The 27,785-nt window shown below is 38.3% G+C and overlaps 1 protein-coding gene across 1 annotated transcript in view; it reads right to left on the reverse strand.

The window, feature by feature from the left end:
• The window catches only part of agtpbp1 (ATP/GTP binding carboxypeptidase 1), a 31,724-nt gene that overhangs the window by 1,816 nt on the left and 2,123 nt on the right, over positions 1-27,785 (reverse strand). Inside the window, exons 2-24 of the mRNA XM_037680359.1 lie at positions 27,336-27,466; positions 19,605-19,672; positions 18,941-19,004; positions 18,580-18,726; positions 17,133-17,264; positions 16,908-17,001; positions 16,704-16,741; positions 16,207-16,415; positions 15,936-16,113; positions 15,172-15,266; positions 14,745-14,861; positions 13,651-14,426; positions 13,140-13,223; positions 12,839-12,928; positions 11,467-11,615; positions 11,200-11,287; positions 10,487-10,631; positions 10,050-10,200; positions 8,908-9,088; positions 8,604-8,733; positions 7,972-8,103; positions 7,291-7,467; positions 6,163-6,314 (exon numbers count right to left, since the gene is read on the reverse strand). Of these exons, the coding sequence (XP_037536287.1) occupies positions 6,163-6,314; positions 7,291-7,467; positions 7,972-8,103; positions 8,604-8,733; positions 8,908-9,088; positions 10,050-10,200; positions 10,487-10,631; positions 11,200-11,287; positions 11,467-11,615; positions 12,839-12,928; positions 13,140-13,223; positions 13,651-14,426; positions 14,745-14,861; positions 15,172-15,266; positions 15,936-16,113; positions 16,207-16,415; positions 16,704-16,741; positions 16,908-17,001; positions 17,133-17,264; positions 18,580-18,726; positions 18,941-19,004; positions 19,605-19,672; positions 27,336-27,466 (3,528 nt within the window). The remainder of the gene's footprint in view (positions 1-6,162; positions 6,315-7,290; positions 7,468-7,971; positions 8,104-8,603; positions 8,734-8,907; positions 9,089-10,049; positions 10,201-10,486; positions 10,632-11,199; positions 11,288-11,466; positions 11,616-12,838; positions 12,929-13,139; positions 13,224-13,650; positions 14,427-14,744; positions 14,862-15,171; positions 15,267-15,935; positions 16,114-16,206; positions 16,416-16,703; positions 16,742-16,907; positions 17,002-17,132; positions 17,265-18,579; positions 18,727-18,940; positions 19,005-19,604; positions 19,673-27,335; positions 27,467-27,785) is intronic.

Genomic DNA, 27,785 nt, shown 5'->3' on the forward strand with positions numbered 1-27,785 from the left:
CCCCCCCCCCCCCCCCCCCCACGCTCTTTTGTCCTGTGAACCCTTAAAAAAAAATCCTCTTTTTTTTTTCCTGCATACCTCTTAATTCGAAGGATCAGCTGGTCTCTCAACAAGATCGATCAACTTCTCCCGACAGGAGTCAGGGTAAGGAGGACCCTCTACCTCTAAGGAACAAATTGGATTCATGATGACAACTAGATTCTACTGTTTGGGTTGGTGAAATCTGGTTGTCTACAAATTCGTGTGGAGGTGTTGAAGCTTGACAGTGCTTGGACTGAATGTGGAGCTGTGACAGGGAATTGAAGCAGCTGTATCAGGACTGTGATCTTCCTGGCAACACTCATGAATGGTGGGAATAATCTGGAGAAGCTGTGAGCTCGACTTTTGGAGTAAAGGATCAATTAGGCTGTTTTGGAGTTTCCATCAGAGAATATGAATATGTACAGCAAGACAGGCAGAAACAACAATTCACGAGTTCTGCCTGACCCAAACTGTGGCCTTGACCCTGGGCTTATCTCAACTCCTCCTGGAATGTTTTGAAAACAACAAAGATGCTTTGACTGTTTCCTCACCCCTCCCTTCCCCAAGGCCGTGGACATGTAACAGAACCTCAACTGAGCTGAAGATGAACGTCACCTCTTATCTGGACTATGCTACGACTTTCCCTTAAAAATTCAATGTTTTCACCGCCTATATGTAAATGTATAACGTCTGTTTATGTTGCTTTGCTGTGGTAGGTTTTTTTGATGCCTCAAATTGTGCCCTGTCTAGGACACGGTGTGAGAGATCTTTTTTTTTTTATACCATCTCTCCTCATGTTTTCTTTCCTTTTCTCATCTAAGCAAAATATTATTCTGAATAAGAATAAGAAGGTCGCGCTAATTATTTATAGCCGCAGCTTCGTGCACTCCGCCCATCTTCGGACGACTGTACGTACATATTTGTGTTGTATCTTGGTGCAATGCCAATAAAGTTTATTCTGATTCTGATATATATATATATATATATATATATATATGTATATATATGTATGTCGGACAGGCGCTGCCATTTTGTAGTTTTCGTTCAATAAGCATAAACTATAACGTCAGGCAAAATAACTACTCTACCCAGAAGCCAATGGTGCTTCCAGCCGCTGTTTTCTGCCAAAATGGAGGGATAGTTTTGCAACGTAAAGTCAGAAGTAACGAACTGTCTATTAAGCTCACAGAACTGGCAGGAAAGTCGCAAATAATCCTGAAGCTTCCTGAAGCTCAGTTAAACACGTGCACATCAACCTGGACGGGGCGGTGGGCTTCGTTGCTGCAGGGTAGGTCTTCAGAACCAGAATTGAGCCTGATCGGAACCGAGCTGCTGGTCTGCAGAGCTGGTGAGTAAAATTTTGCAGTATGTACAGTACATATATGCATGTTGTTAAAATTACATAGGTTTAAGAGTTTAGAACATTTCCTATCTTGTCAGTGATGATCAGTCAAGGAGCACGGAGTTTGGAGAAAGAGGCTAGACTAATGTCCAGGCTATGCTAATGTCCAGGCTAGGCTAATGTCCAGGCTAGGCTAATGCCAGGCTAGGCTAATGTCCAGGCTAGGCTAATGTCTAGCCAAATGAGGGCCCAATGTTCATAGTTTTTCAGGCTCAATACAACTCCTTCTTTAAGACGACATACAAGTGATAAAGGAGTTGCTTTGTAAGCCTGAAAAACAATTAAACTGTGGGGCTGCTTGTTTGGCTAGCCATTAGCCTAACCTAGATGAAGACTTATGCCTGTTTCTCCATACTCTGGGCTGTATGACTGATGTCACAACTAATAAGGTACTAACTATAATTAATTGGCAGAACATCCCTTCAACAATGACTAGACTTCTCCTTTAAAGCCCAAAATCGATTTCACTTTCATGTCAGTGAAAACATAAAGACAACATCCAAATGACACGGAGTAGACTCTATAGATATTAACGTTGCTTTACATCATAACAAAATCCAGTCTGCTAACAAACTGTGCTTGTCAGCTCTCACCAGTGAGGCTGTTTTTTTTTTTCCTATGGGTCTTAATGGTTAAATGGTCGCTGGTTCTTTGAGGTTTTAGTGGCTTTAGTGGGTTTTTAATGGTGTTAATGGTCTGAAATGTGATCCAAGGGAGACAGTCGATGTGGGGGCTCAGACAATGAGCTCCTACTGAGCTCCCCACAGTGAGAGTGCATAAGAGAGGCAGCGATACAGAGAAACTGTGAGTCAGTAAATGTACGGTAAGCATATGTGTGAGTGTATGTGTGTAATGATGGATAGAAAGTAGTCCAAACATATTGTGAAAGTTGTGAGTCAACCATTACAGGGCACTTTAAGAATACTACACTCATCGTTCCCAGGATTTACCAGCTGCAATCGTTTTCTTAAAGTCTGCATATAAATTAATATTAAAGCATTAAAAAAAGCTTTCAGTTGCATAGAGACAGTTTAGAGATGTATTTTTCTTTCTGTCCTTCACACTGTATCCACCCATCTACACAAAGAGACGCCTTCCAATGGCTACAGTCATTGTTTGCATGCTCTGGTAAAATGGTTAAGTGCTATCATAAAACCATAACTCAGGGATGAGAGCAACTAATCCCTGAAGAACATGAACACTTTTGGAGTCCCTCAATGACATAAATAATGAATGAATATCAATAGAAGAGTAGAGTATGTTACTCAGAAAGGCAGAATTGGAAATACCAGCAGAATTGTGTCAGCATTAGATGAGTTTTGTGTGTGAAATTGTTCTTTTTCCAGAGAAGGGACTGCTGACAATCTCAAATAAAAAGAAATGACGATAACTTCTGTGGTCGAAGCATGCGTTTGACCAAGTTTAATAATTAAGTGGAAGTGCCGAATGAAGACCAACCTGTCTGGACCACATTGTTCTCAACTAGTAATATACAGTAAATCAAGGCGATTAGATACCCTGCAAAGCTCTTTTCTTAAAGATGAGTGGCGCTGGCTCACTTTCTAAAGCCTTTCTTAAAGAATGGAGCTAAATAACTACCATAGATCCAACTAGCATTTTTGAAAGGACATGTTTCTAGAAAAAAGTTTTGATGCTAAAACACATTTGACTGTTGTACATGATGATTGATTGTTTTGGATGGGTATGTTTCACACGTGTTAAACGTCTACTTTTGAGATTCCAACAGGAGGTTGGCTTGAAACACAGCAGTGAAGACTACTTATGGGACAGATCTGGTTGGCAGGCAGTAGACTGAGGAAGTCCTCTGGATGGGGGATGAAATGTTTCTCACTTAAAGAAACTGGTCCAGATGACACAATTTAACCTTTTTTGTTGTTAACATGTTTTTAGGTTTTGATTCTTCAATTCCAGTGAAAAGGATTTAAATTCTATCTAGTGCCTTTAAAAAAAGTGCACCTTTTTCATTTTGTTCATTTCTGTTAACTAAAAGTAGTGCTGTAGCTGGAAGATTAAATAATTTTTTTTATGTTTACGATGCTGTCAACATAGTTAGGAAAACTAAAGAATCATTACTTTCACTCTTGTACAAAGCAACTACGCTGAAAGAGACGTTTTAAAGGCTACAAAGATGTGCACTGGTTTAAGCAGACTGATAAGAGAAGTCTTTGTCATACAGCTATAAAATGAACACAGGTAGTGCAGACTCTTTTTAACAGCCTTGTACTTAAGCCTATAATAACATGCAAATTTATTCTGATCATGCAGGGGGGCTGACTAGTTTACATGTTCAATGTCCATTTAATCCACATTGCGCAGCTCTGTGCACCGACCACAAGACGTGGCCCTGAAAACCTCCTCAGGGGAATAAAACTGATAGAATTCCAATATGTTCACTCCAGAACTGCATAAACGCAGGTCTTCATTTGCTTCCTCAAAGAAATACAGTGGTTATATTACCAAGTCCCACATTACTGACCGTATGAACTATAACTAAATAGATTGCACATAAAAGCACCCACAGCTAACCACAGAAGCATGGTCAACGTTAATGGTGCGCCTTTTAGACTTGAGGCCAACATACAAGCATAAGAAAGAAAGAAATCATCCAGGATTTTTTTTAACCAGGACAGTTTACGCACGTGAACCTTTGACTATCAGATGTGAAGAGTTTGGTGTTTTTCAGTTAACACCTGGCATGAAAATACATGTCAAGTGATCTATCTTCACACAAAATGAAGGTGATCCCCACTGCTTCACCACACACACTCAGCTGAAGTGAAAACACCAGGACAGTGTAGTAAAATGTCCGATTCCCTCCATGTTCAACATGCTGCACATGTCCCAAATGATTCTGACAGTTTTACAGACATGTTGGAAATGCAATGAGTGCACATTCTAACCAACATTTCCAGTGGCCATGATTTAGAAGCAATATGGGAAAAAACTAAATAATTAGTATTTAGGGGTTCTGAGTGAGCACATCTCTGTTGACTAAAGATATGCAAACCGAGACTAAAATGTTCAGATTTACTCCAAGTGTAAAGAAATACAGACAAGTCTGGAAAACAATTTTCCTGGAAGATTGATTCATTAACTTTGACCAATATGACAAAAAATATGTAAAATCCCCATTAGGTTCTGTGTTTGTTTAAAATACACAATTTAAGAACACAAGGCTTTCATTGAGAGTTGAGCTCAGGACCAACTGGATGAACTTTAGCTTTGTTCAGTGTTGAATCGGGTAGCTGTTGAAATTAGAACCGACGAGCTGTGAGGTGGTGCGTGAATGCACCATTCTGTGTATCTGAACATCTATTTACACAAAATAAATTAGGGAAATTGTTTCTTACTTGGAGGAACTCCAGGTAAGTAGGTGGTGATTTGTCTTGGCTCTGAATACATTTACTTGTGTAAATAAATCTGACTGTGTGTAATTCAGACCATCACTGAATGCAGTTTGAGGAAACGTCAATAATACTTTTTATATTAAAAAAGAAAATACAGTAGTGCCTCGCTACTTCACGGTTCGTTCATCACGGACTCGCTCTATCGCGGTTTTTCAAAATAAGATTGGACATGACACACAATTGGCTGATTGATGGATGAGCCACTCGATTGGCATGGAATTTTGATCTAAAATGAATTATTTTAAATTATTTAGCACCTGATGCATCTTTGTGCACCCCAGAGCTACAGAAAAAGCGTCCTCCTGCACCTTTGTGTAGCTCTTACTGCTGCAGGATAAGCTTACTGCTGCAGCTGATCAGCATTTTCTCCATGCAGTGGGGAAGTGGGCGTGGCCACGAGCGTTTGCAGGTGGCTGAGTGCAGCGTGGCAGCGAGGAGGCAGAGAGGTGCTCTTTTAGGGCATTTAGAAACATTGTTTAGAATATTGCAAGAGTGTGGGAAGGGTTTAAAACACCTTAATATATGTACATATAAATACTAAACTACTACTTACTACTTGTACTACTATTCCTACTTCACAGTTTTCCACTTATCGCAGGGCTTCAGGACACGGATCCCCCATGATAAAAGAGGGACTACTGTATGTATAAATATCAGTAGATCTTATTCCTGAGCTGCAGCGGTGGGCACAATTCACTAATCTGCTAATAGGGGAACTGATTTTTTTGTTTAGTGAATTAGCGTTTTTGCTAACTTTAAAAAACCGTTATCAGAATTAGTTTCTGCAAAATTAGGTTTGGCCAACTTTAAGTCTGCTAACAAAATTCACAAACTTGTTCCTGTTGTGGGCGTGTCTCAAAGAGTCTGTTGGGCCCGCTATTGGCTTACTAAGTGTACACATGACAAGAGGTGATTATACGTGCAACATAGATGGCACAACAGACATTTCAGCGGCTTCCACTATTTTTTTTTATTTTTTACCTGTTTGGTTAGCTTTGCCCACCACTGCTGAGATCTAATGCTTGCTCAGAAAATCTCCAAGCACCTGGCTGAATTGTGTGTAAAGGCACAAGTGTTTTACTTTAGTAATGTTGGGCTTTTATTGTTTTATTGTTGTATTTACGGGTAAATGTTCATTGTTGTTTTCATTTATTTATTTATTTTTCATTCTTGTTCAGAACGTGTGTGTTTTGAATTTTTGTGTTTAACTTTGTTTTTATCAGTGCTCAGCACTTTGGCCAGTTGTGTTGTTTTTAATAGTGCATTATAAATAAAGTTGTATTGTTGTTAAAATTAGTTTCTGATACAGACCTGACTGATTTTGTCTGGGTCCCAATGATATCACTCTCTAAATCCAGCAGATGTTGGTGATTATGGAGCCCTGTCAACCTCTTCAGCCTCAGCATGGCTATGCAGAACTGAGCTCCCATCTCCTCCAACTCCCTGGTGCCGATTTGAAGCCCCTGAAAAGAACACGCACATGCAAAAGAATCAACGCACGTACTTGTTCACCAAAAATAACTTGCACACAAAATGCAGTCCAGAAAATTGCACGTGCTTTTAAGATACATTTCAAAAATGCTGCTTCAAACTGAAACCTAAATACTGTGAGATTTTATAGCTTGTCCTCATCCAGATGATGGAATCACTGTCCATTTACAAAAAGCTCAATTCTCAATGACACAAAGCATTAGTTGAAGAAAATCCTTTATGTAAAAACATTACTTCTCAGAAAACACATGTTCAAACACAAATGCACACACAGCTGCAATAGGAAAAACTGTCCAATGAAGACCTTCTACCGTACACTACGCCGACCTCTAGCTCACCCCCCCCAAAGAATAATGTTTCTTATTCCTCAGAGCAGAACTAAAAACATCTGAACTTGGCTTAGCCAAATAAAATGCATATATATATGCAGCCAGAGTTCAGTGGACAATAGGTCATGCACATCCTGCCAAATATTTTCACATAGAATGAGGGGGACCTCCTGAACTGTAAATATAATAAATATTGACTTTGGCTAAATTCAGTGGGAAAATAAATCAGCTGGGATGGAAGACAGAGGGAGAAAAGAAAATGGACAGGAACAAATCAGGACGTAGTAAAAATAAAAAATAAAAAATAAACAAATGGACCTAGAGTGCCACCTGGTGGACAAAACGAAATCTACAAGGATAACTCCTCCCAAGATTCTCTTTTAAGTTGTAATAAAGTCAGTTTATTGCTTTTACCTAAGAAACTGGTGGAAAATGAACTTGATTTGTTTATGCTCTTTTCACATAATTTATTATTCATTATTATTTATTTGTACAAATATTTCTCTATTTACAAAAAAAACCTGGTAAAGAGCATTTTTATTTATATGGTTTTAGTAGTAAAATGCACTATATAAGTATTCTTTGTCCATTAAAAAAAAAACCTATTCTGAACACCTACCTTATATTTGCCCTGGTCACAGCCACAGAGGGTGCTCTCCATTGTGTAACTGCGCTGAACTCCAATCTCCCTCCATACCACCACACGGGCAGTCGACTCTTTAGAGCGCTCGACAACAAAACTGGAGCTCGCCATGCTGAAGGCCGGGGCGATTTGGGACAAGATCTTCGGAAGCGTCTAAGAAAATATGAAAGTTTGTAAATGTTATTGTGTTAGTGAGTTTGTCTGGGTTAGTGTTTTTCCCCTAGATCAGCAGGCTTTAAAAAAAGCAAACAAATAGCTGTGAAGTCATTTTTCCTGAATGTTTAAAGCTACATTTAATAATAATTTCTGCTTGATACATTTGTTCACTATTAGCTAGTGTTCTGTTTTACTTTGGCAGAACTAAACATGAATTTATTTATTTTTGTTAATTTTTTACTTTTTTGTTTTGTTTGTTTTTGGGATTTTTTGGTCTGCTCCCCCCATTTCTTCACAGAATCCAATCCAGAAAAAAGTGAGAGACACTAGAATGTGATTTCTATTTAAAGCAGATAAAATATGAGCAGACTGGCAGAATATCTTTAATGAAATACAGTAAGAGTTGCCAGATAGAGGATTATCAGATGGTAAGATTATGTGCCTATTTATTACTTTTATTGCATTACTAGCATAGTTTGTGCATCGTGTGTGCGTGTTTACTCTGTATCCAAGATCCTCCTGTAAATCACTTGAGCTTGCACTAATGTTGGACTGCCACACGGTCTCCTTAACGCTGCAGCCATACATGAACACGTTCTTCTTCCTAGAATGGCCATGGTAGTCGCAGAACACCTGCACACAAACACACAAATAGAAGAGAAGCAGAGGAAATGATCATGTATACAGGTCTTTTGTATATTTTTTCTAAAAATTCTGTGCAGTTTTAGAAGTAAAAAAACAACAACAAAAAAGCAATATCAAATAAAACAATTAAAAAAGGGAGATTTATTATCAAAACAAAAAAGTTATTATTGTCAATAAAAGCCAATAACTGATGTCTTCCATATTTTACATAGTAAACAAATCTCCCTTAAAGACATCCCTCTTTCTCCAACCTGCTGACACAAAGTGCAGCACAGAGGCCAGCGGAGGGTGTTGTTTGTGGTGAATGCATTAACGTCATAAAACACTCATTGATTTTTAAATACTGTGGGCATGCAGCCCAAAAGGAAGTACAGCTGATCAGGAGGAACTGACACCAGAATAAGGAGGTTAATGAAAAATGATGCTGCAAAGTGGAAAAAAAAAGATGCCCGCAAAGTAATTCAGGCGCAGTTAATTAAGAGTCATACCAGTGGTGCCTTTTGTGTGTATGCAAGATACTGCAGCAGGCTCTTAGTATGGTAGATGGTGGGGTGGAGCTCAGGATTGGGGTTCTGCCACTGGCGATTCAAATCCTCTCCACTCAGAGAACAACGATGACTACAGCAGAAAGGAGACGGCAGAAGGGAAGGACACAGAGTGGAGGATAAACTAAGCAGCAGCTAGAGAACCCACCAGACAAGAGTTCATGTGTGTTAATGTACATGAAGCTGTGACCAGTGTGCAGGCCCAGATCCAGTAGATACATGAATCGTTCCACCACCTTTAACTTACTTGCCATTGATAACTCCATCAGGGTTGAGCATGGGAACTATTTTGAAGATGTAGGCCTCTCTGAGGCTGGCTGCCAGTGGGCTGGACCCCATCAGGAACTCCAGCGTGCCCTTCATTACCCAGCTGGCATTGGTCTCTCCAGGGTGCACTCTGGCCGACAAGAAGATCAATGGGCGATTCCCTAAAGAGGGAAAAAAGAGAAAAGGCAAACAATAAATGTGTACCAAAAAATAAATAAAACAGCTGAAAAATAAGAAAAATAAACAATATTGGCTAAAAAAAATATTTGTCACATAAAACAAAATCTGACTGCTAAAGGCTACTCTTATGTAGCATTATTTATCCAGGTGGTTGTAGACTATTACAAAGAAGGGAGCATTTCTGTCATGTCTTTAAACAACTCATAAAAGCTTTAACTAAGAACAAACTACAAGAACAAAATATCCAAAATCCATCAAAGTCTTTGCCAGAAAAAGCTCCATTGATTGGATTTTTATCAGTCAGAGATTCTTTATCGTCATTCGCACCACATGTGGTACATGAGGTGGAGCGAAATTATATACACAGGGTCCCAGTTACATCCAACAATAAAATGTATAAGAAAAACAGTAATAACATCTAAGATATGAACTAAGAAAAACATCAACCAAAAATACACTAAGCACTAATAGCATAAAAAACCCGACGTTGAACAGCAGCACGAACATGAGCATGATCCCATTGAAATAAGAATAAACACTAATGCTGAACATAAAGTTTGAAAGCAGATATAGTTTCCTAAAGGACTACAACAGGTACATGTTTATAATCCAGACTATAATAACAAAATACAAACTTTAAAAATCTATTGCACCAGCATAATCATTGTGATTTTTCTGTGTTCTTTATGATTTTTTTTCAAACTCAATGATTTCTGGAACATCTCAGCTATTATTTTTTATAATTTTAGATTCTATATTTCTTCAGATTCAGGGAATGAACAATACAACACTGAGCAGTTCAGTCTCAGTCTTTTTTTTAAAGTAGCATTACCTCATTCATCTGTTTAAATAATCCAAATTAGTCACATTTCTTGATTTTTCTAGGATATTCCGCAGTAAATAAAGAGCATTAGGTGCACAGGTCGACAGTCGGTTACGTACTGAACTGACAGATGTGATCGCTGGACTTGGACTCGGGCATGGCAGTGATAGTGAGAAGGGGGCAGTCATTTCCACCGAGGGTCTCACACAGCACGTCCTGTCTCAGGTAGATTTGAGGAGTTCTCAAATCCTCCAGTTTGGACAGATGCATCTGAATACAAAGATAAATGACTTATCTCCTAATATCACACATACAATATGTAACAACCATCATTTATTGTAAGTTTTACCCCACTTAACAACCCCCACCCCCACCCCCCTCCCATCCTACTCTCCTACAACTGAGGTGTGATTTTCAAGCACTATATTGAAGGCGCAACTATAGATCACTATAGAGTATGATGAGTTCTGAGATTTATGAAGCAAAACAGTTTAGTAATCAGACTACCTGAAGATGGAGTTCAAAAATATAAAAGTCACTGGCACAGTAATATTACCTTCAGTGTGGAGTATGTATATGGGTAATGATAGGCAAAGTAGCAGACATCGTCCTTTTGGGTAAAATTTATGCTGAAGGTCGTTGTATAATAGGATTTTCCTTTCTGACCACCAGCTGCAATGGAGCTCCTTGCAAAGTGATTCCTATGGAGAGGGAGGATCAGTAAATTTTACACTGAAGAAACCCACAATACAAACACTGAATGGTAAATGAATTGCATTTGCATAATTCTCCAATTCCACAAAATGCAAAATGTTAACATTTCCGTGACAATTTCAGCAACGCATATACAGTAAGTGTGACAAGTTGATTATAGCAGAAAGTATTAGAATAGAGGCTTAAAATCAGAATGGATTGTGTAACTCCATACCTATGTTTTAGATTTATTTATATTTAGAAAGGCTATCTAAGGGGATATTAACTTTAGCAGAGAACCACTTTCAAAAGATCATTTAAAAACAAAAGAGCACTTAGTCCATTAATACAAACTCATAACAATTTTTGTCAATGCAGCAAGCTATAAAATGCATCAAAGAGTAAAGTTTGTACTCTATAGTTCATATATAAAGTATAATAACATGGAAGATACTCTATTAATGCATTAAACTGATCTTATCCTATAATGCTATGATACCAATTGTAAAGTTTCTTTAATAGTTTTTGCTTGTAATATTAATTTGTGCAGATCAATTACATTGTGAGTTTATATACTTATAGTAACAGATGTCTGTTCCTGTTCGGACCCAGCAGGGCCGGCCACTGATGGCCTCCTGCACAGAGTACATCAGAACCTGCATGCCTGCATATCAAAGCACAAACACACAGATATTAAACTAGAAAGACAAAAACACTAAGGTTACGTTCTGACGTTTAAATATTTGTTGCACTCAAGGTGATCTCATTCAGTGCTGTACGTAAAAAAGAAGACATCATCTGTGGGCCAGATGTTTTGACACAGATGTTTGTTGTGGTTCTCACCATAGTTAAATTGGCTGTTTGACTTCTCGCAGTTGACGATGTTGAAGCGATAAGAAGTTCCAACACGCATGCCGCTCACTTCAAAGTAAAACCACTGATGGTAGTGATTACTGTTGATATCTGAATTCAGCACCAGGTCATATTCATATCTGGATAACAACATGATAAACCATAAATATGGACACAAACATCAACCATAAAATAATTTTGTTCCACGTCTTTAATCCCAGTTGTCAAACAGTACTTTGACTTCTTTACTGTATATATACAGTTATGACCAAAAGATTTGCAAATGGCACAAATTTTGGGTTTCACAAAGCTTGTAGCCTCAGTTTTCTTAGAACATTTTGCCAAATATTTACATGGTGTAATGAAGGAAAATTATAATTTGCCTCAGCATGCTGAAAATCAGCTTCTGTGCAAAACATCGAGTGATGGCAAACCATTGTTGCCAAATCAGTGTTTGGAGCTGATCAGAGCTTCTGGGTTTTTGTTTGTCCCCCCCGCTTTATGAGAATTGACCACAGGTTCTCAATGGGATTGAGATCTGGGGAGTTTTCCATGTTTGCATCACCGAGCCACTTGGTTATCACTTTTGCCTTGTGACATGGTGCTGCATCATGCTGGAAAGAACATTGATAATCTCCTAATTGCTCCTGGAACGTTGGGAGAAGTTGCTCTTGGAGGATGTTTTGATACCACTCATTCATGGCTGTGTTTTTACAAAATTTTGAGGGAACCCACTCCCCTGGATGAGAAGCAAGCCCACACATGAAGTGTCTCAGTGCTTGTTGGCATGACACAGGACTCATGGTGGCGCTCACCTTTTCTTTTCCGGATAATCATTTTTCTAGATGTCCCAAACATTGTGAAGGGGGCTTCATCAGAGAAAATAACTTCACCCCAGTCCTCTGCAGTCCGACCCCTATACTTCCTACAGAATGTCAGTCTGTTCTTGATGTTCTTCTTGGAGAAGTGGATTCTTTGCTATACCCTTCCTGACAAGCCATCGTTTAAAAGCCTTCATGTCACTGTGCCTCACTCACACCTGTCCTGTCTTTCCTGAGCAAGCTCGGTGCTGGTGGTGACCTGATCTTGTAGCTGCATTCTCTTTAGGAGATGTCCTGATGCTTGTTTGACTTTCTTGCTGAGCCACTCCCATTGAAGATCTTGATTCGATAAATGGATGAATGGGGTGCTATCTTACAAGTGTCAATGTCCTCGTAATTCATCTTACAACTCATCGCAATTCACTTACTGCAATACAAATTGCCACCATGAAAACTGAGGCAGCAAACTTTGTGAAAACCAAAATTTGTGCCATTTTCAAATATTATGGCCACGACTAAACTTTTAACATCTTCATACCTACTTTCTAATTTGGACAGCCTTCCTGAGATTGCCGGACTCAAACTGAGAGTTGAACTTCAGTGATTCACCATTTTCTTCAATCACAGGACAACTGAAAACAATATTTACAACTCAGCTGACACTTTACACAAGTAAATTATTAATCTCAATACATGTAATAAAAAATAAAGTAAATAGTGGTCAAAGCTCTCAATATTGTCAAGAGAGAAGATAATCTAGTGTTTGAATTTAAAATATAAATCATAATGATGATTGTTTTTTTTTGTTTTTTTTAAAAATCATTAGCAAACAGAAAAGTTCACCTGGTAATGTCCAAGTCATAAACTACTTTATCCAAGATATCATTAGAATGAATCAACCGCTCAATGTCCTGAAATATTTTTGACCTGCAAAATTAGACAAACACAAAAAAGATTTTCTATTAAAAACATCATTTTGAAATGAAGATTAATTAATTTTTTTCTGAGTCGATAAAGTTTCAAATACAGTAAAATAAACAAATTAAAAAAATTATATTTAGAATTCACAACTTGCATAAATAATTTAACTTTTTCTATATTGTGGCAACTCACTCTTAGTTTAACAGGATTTCTAAAGTTCCAAATGATGCCGTAGATGTATTAAGTTGTAGTTCAGACATTTAGAAAACCTTACATTTTATCTAGTAATATCTTCTTTTCTAGAAAACACTTAGCTTACTGCATATTTGGATGTGTTTAGCTTTAAACTGTTTTAATTGTACTTTCTCATTCTGTACACCATAAGATTATTTGGGGTTAAACCACTCTCCAACCACTGGAACAGATGTCTCACCTTTGTACACCATAAAGTCTCTCTAGAAGAGGTTCCTTAAACGTTGGAGCCACATGACCAAAGTAATCTGGGTAAGCCACTTCAGCGTACTGGGGGACAGAATGAGTTGCTTTCACCATCTGCACGTAAAGGTCAGGATCATGCAAGGGGAGGAGTTGAGCCGTGTCCGGCACCTCAAGAACTGCGCCTTCCCCCGATTCATCCTCACCTCCCTCTGAGCCACAGTCTGAACCCCAGTTGCTGCCCCCTCCTCCCACGCGACGGATTGGAAAGCCCCCCAAGAGCAAAGGTGACTGTATGTGCCTTGTAGTGTTGACTGGAGATCCTTCTCGTTTCCCCCTCTCTGATCCAACTTCGGTTTTCAGATTGTCCTCTAAAGAGACACATTCCAGTGGACGTGATAGTTCCTCTTCAATCCCATGAGCCTGAGAGGGAGACCTGCAGAAAGAGGGAAAGGTGGTGTGTCCATCTGGAGAAGGAGTGTTAGCTCCCTCTTTTTTATCTTTATCCTTGTTGATGAGAATTGAATCCAGGTCTAAAGGTGTTTGAGAAGCAGGTGGGGTAGAAGTAGGAGCAGAGGGAGACAGCTGAGTCTGATGTTTTTTGACAGAGTTGCAATCCTCACGAGAGTTTGGTGACGGGGTTTGCTTTTGTGATGGGGATTTAGCTGTGGGCACTAAAACTGGCCGAGTGAGCCGAGATGATGCCGTTGATGAGGAGAGGGATGAGGAAGATGATTTAGTTGAGGCACTTTTTGAGCATTCAAAATTATACCCCTAAAGAGACAACGCATGCTGTCAGAAATATTCAAGTCTGAGTGATTATGTTGCAAATTACATCTAACACATGAAAGCTGCTCATGAGCCAATAATATATGCCACAGCTTGAAGACATCTATATAAATTCTAGCAGTATTATGAGGTTTATACATTAGACAAGTCGTTCAATGATAGGACCACTGCTAAACATGTATACAATTAAAACTACTGTCTCAGTCCAGAACATGATAAAGTAAAAAAGTGTTGAGACTAGTGGAGATTCAAATATGTGAGTAGTACACAAGTAGTGAAGTATAATATACAGTATGTGCTTACCTGAAAATCTTCAGTCAGCTCAGAGAAAAATCTCTGATAGGTCTTCAACTCATCATATGAGCGTCCAATTGTCCTTTTGGGATGGAGCTTGTTCAGGTCTGTTTCTATGTCATCATTCTGTTCGACAAAACAAAAAAAAGAAGCAAAACCTTAAAGTTAGGAAGCTGCATTTGTATCCGAGTCACTGATCTTGACAAAATATATGGATGACAAATGTTTTACTGTTATGTGGCCAATTATGATTTATAGCTGCTGAAATATGACTGAAAACTAGAAGAAGTGCAAATATGAATAACTAATTCACAATCACGATGAGTATTCGTCACAGTTCTCCCCTGCTTTAATTAAAATGAGTAACAACACAGAGAAGAAGAATCCTTTGTTTTACTGATTTGTGAAAATATTTTATGTGAAATGTGCTGATTACCAGACTGCAATGATCCTTCTCGTCGTCGTCATTTTCAGTATCTGCATCTGCTTCTGGCTCCTCGTTATCATCACTTTCATCCACCACATCGTCCACTGAGCACAGTACATACGGACACACATTACTGATCTATTCTGCTCTTGGTTTTAGTTTTATTTTTCATAAATCAGGGGTTATTCTGATCTATAGTGCACAGCTGGTAAATAACCCTAAAAGTCAAACCCAGATCTCCATGAGACTTGTTACTTCGATAAGAAACGAAAAACAAAATGTTAAGAAATGTGAGCAGCGGCAGTAAATAAGAAAGTTGTTGATCTTTTAGCTGCTCTCTTTTGCAGGAGTTCCCACAGCGAGAAAACCCATATGAAAAATTTGGCAATTGTTTTACGCCAGATGTCCTTCATGGTGCAACCAGGGCTAGGAGAAAAGAGGAAATTGTGGGCATATTTCTGCGAACACCACCTCATATTGAGCTTATGGTCTTACTAACAAATCAATGTTGCATAAATATAAACAGTTTTACAGACACCTATTCATAATTGAAGTAGACGAAGTGCAACAAATTAAATATATTATGACACTTTCTACTTTAGATGGTGGGAACATTTCAGCAAAAATAATGTCTTTAGGTTTCAAAAGAATATAATTTAGTAGCAATGACTTGCAACAAAATAACTGAAGGACATGTGCAAATAGTGTGAAATGTTGTGCACATGCCAGCGAAGTGTGTGTGCGTGCGAGCTTATGAATGCATCTGTTCTCACCTCCAGGTGGCTGGTTGTACAGCTGTGCCACAGGGCCCCCAGCAGGAACATTAGGTAGCTGGAAGAGGAAGGTTGACTTGATGGTCGCTAAAGGCAGACGGTTCTTAGGAAAACACTTCCTCATGATGAGACTTGAAGTGTTGATCAGAGGATCCAAAGTCCGCACAGAGAGACACTCCTAAAACCAAAAACACAAAAAGGTCAAGCGCAGCTGTGCCCCACTTTGCATGCTACTTGATTTAATTACTTCTTTTTCGTGTTGTTGTATTACAGTGGATGAGTTGTAGAGAATCCTCATGCCATCGGCCTCCAGGATTGCCTTCCTGCCGAGTTTGATGTTGGTAATATTTCTGAGGCAGCCCAGCAGGCCTTTACGAATCAGCATGTGGCGATGGCGAGTGTCGTTGCGATGCCAGTCCAGGTACAGAGCGAGCAAGACGGGAACAAATCCACCGTCCACTGCACGACGAGCATTTGTTTCTGCGCAGGAAAGAAGATGAAGAAGCAGATATATTGGCATGGATCAATTTGCCACTGTAAGATAAAATGATGACTGGTATAACAAATACAAATTTAACAAGGTGTGGACAGCTAGTGGTTTCAGAAAACTTGAAACGCAAACTGAATAATTAACTAGTTTCTGGTTCAGATAAAGTCAGAAGTCTATGAAAAACAGGAAAAAGAAAAAGATGAGCTATACTGCACAACACTGTAAATTAAAAAAAAAAAAAAAAAGAGAATTTTTTAAGCTAAAAGCTAATTACTCACTGGATTTGAGCAGAGCTCCCAGTGCGTCCAGAGCTACCCTGTTGATTTTGAAACAAGGCATACGGGTTACATGGTCTGTCAGTAACAAATGCTCAATAATTCTGCTGATAAAAGACCATGATGATGTAGTGTGGGTGGATGTCACTGGTTTCTAAATACTCAGCAATCAATCACATTATCTAGTTACAAGAGAAGCATACTCACTTTAACAGGGTGGTGTTCTTTTTGCTGTATGGTGCAACAATCTTGAACATAAGTTCCACCACACCATTCTTCCCCAGTGAAATAGCATTCACAGCTTCACATAAATAGACCAAAAAAGGATGCAGTCTTAGAAAAAAAAAGGTACTGCAGTGTTAACAAGGCAAAAATATATATATATATTTTTTTTCCCCTTGGATTATCCACCATAGGTTTTAAATTACTCACAGTTAGTGGAGTAAACCCTGAGAACCTGCAGACAGGGCAGAAGTAGTTTTGCATTCAGTAGATTCTGTTTCATCAGGTTCACAGTGATGTTCAGAGCTCCGCTCAAACGTGCCTTCACTCCAAACTTTCTGTCTGAACACATACAGGATTTCAGTTTAGTCTTTTTAATGTATTTTTGAACTAATAGCATTGACATTTTTGTTCCTTTTACTGTATCATAAAAAATACATTTATTTAAATGCTGCAAAGCCATTTTATTCTACAACTGACATTTTTTTTCTTCTTCTTTAAAACGCTGAATAAGAATCGACAGAAAATAATCAGTCTGACTGAGCACTGTATTGCTGCGGTGAATAATTTGATTTTTTTGTCAAACCTTTCTCAACACTACATATGTAACAAATGAATAATTAAAAAGCACAATCTGATATATTAAATAAAAAGAAATCACCTGAGTTTACAAGTTCTTTTTAACTGATACTACTCCTATTGGGGGCAGCATGGTGGCGCAACTGGTAGAGCTGCTGCCTCTCAGCGAGAAGGATGCCAGTTCAAACCCCGGCCCAGGGGCCTTTCTGGGTGGAGTTTGCATGTTCTCTCCGTGCATGCGTGGGTTTTCTCCAGGTACTCCGGTTTCCTCCCATAGACCAAAAAACATGCATGTTAGGCTGATTGGTAACTCTAAATTGTCCCTAGGTGTGAGTGAGAGAGTGAATGGTTGTTTGTCTCTATGTGGCCCTGTGATGGACTTGCGACCCCTCCAGGGTGTACCCCGCCCCTCGCACAGTGATTGCTGGACATGGGCACCAGCGACCCCCGTGACCCAAAATGGAATAAGCGGGTAAAGATAATGGATGGATGGATGGATGGATACTTCTATTGGCCCTACAACAACCATTCAGAATTCAGGTGTCTGATCAATGTCACTGCTTATTGTCACAGCTCACTGGATTGATTTATTATTTGATTAAGTGTTTGGTTCTGCCTGTCCCAAAGCTCTGTGGATCTTTCACAGCAGTGCAAATAAAGTAGCCAATCAAAGTGAAGCTAAATACTTTGGAAACATATTAGCCAGGCTGTTCATGTTATTGTGTGTGTGTGAGATAGTGCAAGAAAAATAACACAACACAAATAAAATAAAAGTTCTATGTCTACACCTCATCACAAATACTTCAAAAGGGACAAGGAAACTATTGTTTTAAAACCCACAGTGTACATTATCCAACTGTGTGCACTGGGAAAAATTAACAGGACCAGGATTTGAACCAGGGACCTGCTCGCTGAGAGGCAGCAACTCTACCAGTTGCACCACCGTGCTGCCCTCAAAACACTCAGTTAAATAGAACAGAGACAACTAGGAAAAATGTTTTAACTCGAACACAAGGTGGGCCTACAATGCAAGAACTCATGTCCTCTTCTTAATATGTTTGAGTTGGACTGTGGTTACCTTTGGGTCCAACCTTGGCGAGCAGCGAGTGAAGCTGTAGCATGAGTTCTTCACTGGGAAGAAACTCTCTACTGGCAGTGATCAGAATCTGGAATAATACTCCTGTTCCTCCCTTGGAGACAAACACACCCACTCTCCTCCCTCTGCCTAAGACAGAAAACCAAGAATAGAACAGCAATAATTGCAATGAAACTTAATTCAGGACCAGGATTAGAACAACTGGGCAAAACACTGATTCCATCAGTCATAGCCAAATTTAATTTATACTTGGGAATTCCAATTAACATTTTATTATTTAGGAACATGGATGCATTCAAAAGTAGGTAAATGCAAAAAGCAAAAGAATCTGAGGTCTCCTTACCAATAGTCAGCAGCTCACTGAGGATGTAAAGAATGTTCAGGGTAGTCTGGACATCTCTGCTATTCTAGCAAAGTTACAAACACCACACTTGTTAGAATTATATATACAGTGCAGCAATTTGCTCAAAAATATAGCAAAGCTGTTTCATCTTATTAATCTTAAGTGATTAATGTGACATCTAGTGTCTATTTTTTGTGGAGACTGGAAACCTCTAAACCTGAGTTGAGACGGTCACTGAGAGCATGAATCAATCTGCTCAAATGAAAGCATTTCATAAAGTAAAAAGTGAAGCTACAGTTTAGGCAAAACTTGAATCATGGATGCTTTCAGGCTTTAAAGAAACATACTCCAAAAGAAAGAGACACCTTAATATAGACAGTGTATTTTCTAAAATGTTTTTCCAAATATACAAATTTACACAAAAACGTTGCTTCCTGTGAGGTACTTAGCAGGTAAATGACAGTTTTTCCACAAAATCAAATTTGCATCCCAGGCTACAAATCTTCTCCAGCAAACTTCTTCAGGTGTTCACTGACCAAGAAAACTCATTAGAATTAACTTCATTCCATTGCTGCTGTAATGCCAAATTGTATGTGTTGTAGCTGTTGTGTTACAATGCAACCATATAGGGAGCTAAAATTGTGTTGTGTTAATGTGAATTCACCTCAAGTGATGCCAGGATGACCTCCATTCCAGTGGAGCCTTTGGACATCACCTCTTTCCCACTCCTCTCTGTAAAGCACCAGAGTAAAATGGGTCAGAAATGGAAAGAGTAAGCAAATATGTCTGCCAGCCCCTGGTGTCACTTTAGAATGTGTGAAAACCAACACTGAAAAGACTCAGAGACCAGCCACCTGAAACTAAAGCAAAGTGATTAACATCTGGAGGGGGGATTAACGTCTGGAAGATAGTTTCCAGTTGAATGCTTCAAATTTCTGAAGGAAGGACTCATATTCAAAAACATTCACTGCAATGATGCCTGTTGCCACAACACAGAGCAGCAAAGCTCCCGTTACAGCAGACAAAGAGGGAAAGTGACTTCATTCTCTGGTCAGGACACCTTTAATCCATTGTATCTTTACATAGCAAAGAGCTGTCCGCTGCCATTTTCGGGTTTTAAGACCTCACATTAACATGTTGGGAAAGATTCTGCACAAACATGAGACGCTTTAGACAAAATAATAAGATAAGATAGAACTTTACTGAACTCAAAAAGCGTTCAATACAAAAAAAATTTGTTTAACTTTGTTAAACTTTACAAATAAAGTCCAGTTGTTTTTGTATTGAACGCTTTTTGAATTCATCATGTCCTGGATGACTGAGAATCTTCACCAGCAACTTTACTGAACCTGCAAGAAATTGTTGAATGAGAGAAGAAGACCTTGAAGACCCATAACATTTTCTTCCCCCCGTCATATTTTTCCCCCAAATCAAAGTCTGGTCAAGTTCAAGTTGATTTTATTATTATTCGCATAACATGTGGTACATGAGGTGGAAGGAAATTGTGTACACAGGGTCCCAGTTACATCCAAGAATAGCAAAAATATCAAGTGTAAAAAGAAACAGCAATAAGGATCTGTAAGGGCCACCTGCAACATGAAGGACCCCGCTCACCCAGCACACACACTTTTTGCCCCGCTCCCCTCAAGAAGTAGGTTAAGGAGCATTAAGTGTAGAACCACTAGACTGAGGAACAGCTTCTACCCTGAGGTTGTTAGCTCATGAATCTCTAACCAGAATAATCACTGAAGAATCACATCATGTTGCTGCTGATCTGTTTCATGTTGCTGTGTTCATTCGTGCTCATCTGCTCACACAGACTCATGTTCGTGCTGCTGTTCGGCATATTGTTTTTATGCTACTAGTGCTTAGCGTATTTTTAGTTGATGTTTTTCTTAGTTTTTTTCTTAGTTCATATCTTAGATCTTATTAATGTTTTTCTTTTAAGTTTTATTGTTGGATGTAACTGGGACCCTGTGTACACAGTTTTGTTCCACTACATGTAACACATGTGGTGCAAATGACAAATAAAGAAAATGACTCTGATTCAAGATCTAAACTAAGAAAACGCTAAGTACTAATAGTACAAAAACAATACGGTGAACAACAGCAGCACGAACATGAGTCTGTGTGAGCAGATGAGTACGAATGAATACAGCAGCATGAAATAATAATTCAGCAGCATGAGATCAGCAGCATAAATAATCAGCAGCACATTTGCTGTGAACTGCTGTGAACATTAAAAAAAAGAATTGCTAGAATTTTTTTAAAGAACAATTTTTCATCCTTTCTAAAATAAATAGCAAGCTAATACATGCACATTAAAATCTGACAAACAATAATAAAAAGAAATTACAGAAGACTAAAACAAAGCAAAAAATACTAACAAAACAAGAACATAAAAACAACTTTAATCTCAGGATATTGATGCTTTTGTGCAGGAAATGTAAACATTACAAAACCAAAAAAACAAACTGTCCAAGTGGTGGATTATACTACCCGATGGTGATCTTAGTCTGGACATCTGGCGAGATTGAGAGTTTGGCAGAACGTGCAATGCTTCACTAACTTGTGGGGATGAAATGTGTTGAGTGCACAGCTCAGCCACAAGAATTATGCCAGAGTTTCATTATAAACAGAGTGAGTATTGTTCAATCAACCCAGCAACATACAAACAAACAACAAAATGTATACTGTATATATATTTTTAAAAAACTATGCTCACCCTTTAAAGCATTGGAGAGCAGAGACTTCTTCAAACATTTCTGTCATGCCCGACTTTTTAAAGCTCTTCAGAACAAATCCGTCTTTCAACGCCAGCAAAGTGATCACTGCCCAAGTAGAGATGCACACTCGTAAAACTAAACTTAAAATCTCTGCACTATGACCTCCTGCATTTAAACTGCCTTCAAAATCTGGGTGTGTTTCTATCTAAAGAAGAATGCACTCATTCCCAGATGAATTCAAGAAGCTGCAGAGGTCAAGTGTTTGTTCTAATCCAGCATCTCACTTTAACTTTAACTCAGCCAAAGTCAAATACAGTATCTAAAGTGTTTGAAACTTAAGAACGATGAAATGCAACTGTAGATGATATTGTGAAACTCTATGCTTTGGACAGCGTTTCAAAACGGACCGTTGATATATCGTGTCGCAGCTCCTTAAATATTTTTCTTGTGTATTTTACTATTCTGGTCCCTACCTGCTGAGCCTGAAGAGTCCAAGGATGGATAGTATCTCCTGGTGTAGCGATACTCCATTTCAAAACAAAGCTCTCCAAGTTCGCAAAGGCTCTGAATGAAAACTGGTTCTATTCTCTAAAATATCAAAAGTAATTTCCCTCGGCAGTTTGAGCGCCTCAGGTCTGCAGCAAATCAAAAGGTTGCAGGTTATAATGTTACCGAAAGGTAATTTGCTTTTAAAGCTTCATTGGCACGTCTATCCCCCTAAAGCTTGAAGTGATCTCTTCAGCTGGTCAACACAAACCACGTACTTTTGTACCATGTGTGCACACACCCGGCTTAGTGATAAGCACCTCCCATTGCACCCGCCCAGCCACTGAGCCGCAGGCTGCTTCAATAGAAGACTTTCAGAAGCATCTCTTAATGAGGACGCTCTAATATATACAAATAGACCACTCCAAAAAGAAAAAAAACATATTAGAAATCATTATTATTAACATTTATTAATGTTTCAAAAGTGTGAACACAATAAATCAAGCCACATATTTGTTTTGAAGATACTTCCACCAAACAAAAGTTCATAACTCTTCCATTTATAAGTCCTGGCTTCCCCTTGTTATTTTTTTAAGGTATCTCTTTACTGCCTCATAAGCTCCCAAGGCTCTAAACTTAAGACAGAGTACAGCAAAGTCCATCGTGGAGTGTATGGTTACTGTGAGCAGGGTCAAAGACCCCCCTCCCTCCTCAACTGCTTCCCTCTGACCTACGTCACGCTAGAACATTTCAAGTTGCGGGTACAGGCGAGGGTCTGACAGATGACTAAGCAGTAGATGAGAGAGGAGCAGCTGTATATCATGATTGATAGAGTTACAGACAGATGCCTTTTCACTGTGCCCATCATTCAGGATGGATTAACAGCTTGGCTTTGAAGAGGGGTAAAAAAAAAGCCTCAATTTAAGAAGAGAGGAAATTCAAGAAAGGTGGAACAGGAAGAAGGTCAAAGGGAATTTAAAGTAGGAAAGATGCTGCAAAAAAAAGCATCAGCAAAATTCTTCAATTTACACAATCAGATGCAGACTGGGTGCTTGACTATGGAACACCAAAATGCTCAAAATTAAATAAATAAAACATTATAAAATAAGAAAAAAAAATCATTTTTATTCTTTCATTTCATAATTGTGTTTTTCATAATGACTTATTTATTTCATAATGCCACTTTGCAGCAGAATGACTTGAGCCGTCAACCAACATCAGTGGGTTGGACCTGCACGCCCCCTGGCTCTGGCTGATCCTTCACACCATTAGTTTTCCTGCTCACTGGTACAGCTAGTGTTAATCTTGTTAAAATCAAAGAACTAAAACAGCGAGTCCTCTCGTATGTGCTCCCGCGGTGCCGATCAATTGTTGGCAGTCCATCACTTTTTGTCACGACACCTGTATCTTCTGAGAACGTAATCCTCTCAGTTTGATCTGCTAAAGTTACCTGAGCTGAACGAAGTTCATGCAACTCTGCCATCCTTCATGATTGTTGGCCTAGCAAGTCGCTGCTAGCTGCTATACTAGCTGTGAGCAGGAAAACTAATGGATGAGAAGGATCAGCCAATGGGCGTGCAGGTCCAGCCTGCTGACGATGATTGACAGCTGAAGTCATTCTGCTGAAAAGTGGCATTATGAAATAAATAAGCCGTTATGAAATAAATAAGCATTCATGAAAAACGCCATTATGAAATAAATAAGCCGTTATGAAATAAATAAGCATTCATGAAAAACGCCATTATGAAATAAAAGAATAAAAAAGAAAAATTTTCATAACAATGATTAAGATACTTGTTTCATAATGTTTTATTTATTTATTTAATTCTGAGCATTTTGGTGTTCCATACTTGACAGGTTAAATGTTGTCCTCTTATAAAAATCCAGACTGAAAATGCCACATTCTGCAAAAACAACAAACTCCACGGCAAAATAAAAATAAAAAAATCATTAGCATCTATGGGGTTCTTCTAATAGACAATACATTTTGTTTGTATGTGTCAGCTATAATATTTAACGGAGTTATTTTTAACTTATTTGCTTTTACTTTACTAATGAGAGCAGTTAAAAAGCAGCAAAATGTCAATGAATCTAAGATTAGGCCTTCAGATTGTATGTTTTGTGTATCCAAGTTACAGAGATTTGCTATTTATAGCAAAGTCAAGTTAGTAATAGCAGGAATGCCTAACATTTCAAAAGCAGTAAACTGCGAGTGCTCGGTATTTCTGCTTGATAAATGAGCAATACAAGAATCATAACACAGTTATTTCACCAGCTCAACAAATGCGTTTGTTGACTAAACGTCATAGCGTGACAACAATGTGAAACTGATATTTAAACTAATCCGAGCTTCCAGTAGAGGCTCCTTGCTAACAGGGACGCACTCGTGTTTCACTGTGTTTAACACGGTGATGTGGCACAATGCCGTCTTCTTCCGCTGCGAGATCAACACTCCTCTTAAAGAGTAATCAGAGACTCTGGACCCGTCAATCTACACCTTTAGCTACCGCTTCACCCGCCCGTCTCCTTTTCCACAGCAAATAAACAAAACAAGACTTAATGAATTAAACAGCTACACCAGGGTTTCACACAAATATCTGAATTTACAAAGGGGAAAGTACAATTTGAGAACATTAAATATTACATTTCATATCTCTAGAAGAAAGACTTTTGTAAACAAAGATTTCACATTATTAGAAATTTTAATTTTAAGTCCAAGAATAACAAAAGACAAAAAATTAAAAACGCACAGCGGGACGATAGAAAAAAGCAAGCTTGTCAAACCTTTTCAGTTTGATCATGTCTGCTAAAAGAAGTGTCTTAATTCTAACAAAAAAGGTCCATAAAACGTCATGTTGGCAGTTTATATGCACATTTATCAAAATGCCAATTTGAGTAAAACACCATTTTATTAGCAATACAGAGCTAAAAACAGCAGAGAAAAACATCCGCCTAAAAGTAAGCAATTTTCTGAGGACAGTCAGTTTATTATAATTTTTTTCTTTTCATCTTAATTTAGAAAACAGATGTGTCTGATTATGGAGTTCAGTTTGCCATCTTGTTATTCTAACCACCTCATTTTAAAACTCGAAAAATTTGTATTAAATTAGATTTGGTTAGTTACTATAATGATAGTTCAGGTTACTAGACTAGAGGTAAAAAAAAAATGTTTATATGAAGAATTAAAGCAGCACTGTTAAAGAAAGTTAAATGACTAATTATTCACTTGGTCAAACAATCTTCACCTACATTTGGGAATGTTGTGTTAGCCCTTTTTCAAAACATTTAATGAATACTGAAGTGGAAACATGCAATAAAGGGCAATCATTTATTAAACATAATACATCCATAACTTCAATATGTCTGAATTCATGACTAAAGAGTTTTTTTGTTTTTTTTTTCCATCCAAATACATTGACATGCTTGAGTAGTTAAACTGCAACCTGCTACTACAGGTGACATCAAAATAAAATTAATTTAAATGTATTGTGCTATGACTTACTGTATATGATATAAACTAAAAATTAGATGTTCTTTGGAGATAAATCCAAGAGTCTACAAGGTCTTTTGTAACCATCCATCCATTATCTTTACCCGCTTCTTCCTCTTTTTTTTTTTTTCATTTAGCCTTTATTTATCCAGGTTAGTCTCATTGAGCCACAAGAACTCATTTTCAAGAGAGACCTGTTTAGGGAGCACATGGTGGGGGTTAAGGGCCTTGCTCATGGGCCCAGAGTGGGGCGAATGAGGGTGGGGGTCGCCAGTGCCCATGTCCAGCCATCACTGTGCGAGAGTCCGTCACAGGGACACACGGAGACAAACGAGACAAACAACCATTCACTTTCTCTCTTACACCTAAGGACAAGTTAGTTACCAATCAGCCTAATGTGCATGTTTTTGTTCTGTGGGAGGAAACTGGAGTACCTGGAGAAAACCCACGCATGCACGGAAAGAACATGCAAACTCCACCCAGAGAGGTCCCCGGACCAGGATTTGAACCAGGGTAACCTGCTGGCTGAGAGGCAGCAGCTCTACCAACTGTGCCACCGTGCTGCTCGTCTTTTGTAACCTTTACAATAAAATAAAATAAAATAAAATAAACACAAATTGCCAGAAGCAAAATGCCATAAAGGAAAAGTGCCAAAATGAAAAATTGTATTCATGTGAGCAACAATGGAGCCTTGTGTTTTAATTAGACTTATCAAAAAGTGCACACACAGGTGTTCTCATATCCAACTCATGTGAATTTGTGTTTTGAACTTTTAATTGCTCATAACTTCCATTTCAAATTTCTCCAAATACTCAACAAGTCACTTTTCTCATACTGTAAATGTGCAACTTTTAATTAAGCCAATACAGATCATAAAAAGTGATGACTGATATAAATATAATTAATATTAAATTGATACATGATATTTGACATGTATATGACCCTGTGTTGCATGTAACTGGGACCTTGAGTACACAGTTTCGTTCCACCTCATGTACCACATGTGATGCGAATAACAATAAAGAAACTTGAACCTTGAATATTTATTTATTAATATTTAGCCTTGAAACAAATAAGCTGATATTTAAAAATAACATTTCAACTAATGTCATAGAATAACCATATATTGCCAACTGATTGGATGTGAAGACAAAACTAGCTGTTTTCTCCATTTTAACTTTTCCGCTGACAAAAGTGATTATGCATACTGTATAAGAGAGTAACCCAAATTATGCAACTATTGTTTTTTAATTAAATCAATACTTATCTGTCAAGTTAACCTAAAATAACAAAGGTTTGAAGGAAAGAAAGCTACAGAATTAAGCTAGTGATGGTTGTTTTCTTGCATCTTAATCCTGAACAGTTTAATAAATCAATAGAAATGAGTGTAGTTCTTTGAATACACCTGACATTATTTGTCACAGTTTCTTTTGAACAAATATCAACTTAAAGCTTTATGTTTGCACACACTTTAGAAATCAATCTATTCCATACATCAATTTTAAACTGCTACACCATAAATTGTCAAACTGTACATGGATGTAAAGTCACAGAAGTTAAAGATAACATGTCTTTAGAGATCTTACCCCATGGTCTTTGAAGAAATACATTTAAAATAAATAAAAGACAATGTGCCTTTTCTACTGTTTCATGCTAATTGTGTGAGTCAGCGTGTGTATAATTGTGCTCTCACCCTGTGTCTGTATGAGATGAAGGATCTTTGTTGTGACCTGTCTTGCCATTTCAACGTCCCTCAGCATGGACTCGCCGTTCATCCTGTCAAGCTGGCCCAGAAGCATCAGTACCCTGGAGTTACTGGGGACACTGGAAACACACACAGACAATTCTATCTTTATAACTATAGTAATTTTTTGCAGTGTCTGTAGAATATGGCTTCTTTCTGTAATGGCAGTGCACTTCTGTGCACGGAGAAGGATTAATTTGTTTTCTTGTGTACAAGAATGTAGCAAGTCCTCAAATATACTAGGAAAAAAAAACTTCATCCTGCTTTAAAAATACTTTCCTATGCTTAGACGTTCACGTCACCCATAAAAACAAAAATAATAAAGAAAACATAAAAACTGATTTAATGTAGCGTAGTTCAAGGGGCCTTTAAAAGTTAGTAATCCAAACGCAGTTTAAA

Source organism: Nematolebias whitei, chromosome 8 (assembly GCF_014905685.2).
Source record: "Nematolebias whitei isolate Nwh7 chromosome 8, NemWhi1, whole genome shotgun sequence".
NCBI classification, from domain to species: domain Eukaryota; kingdom Metazoa; phylum Chordata; class Actinopteri; order Cyprinodontiformes; family Rivulidae; genus Nematolebias; species Nematolebias whitei.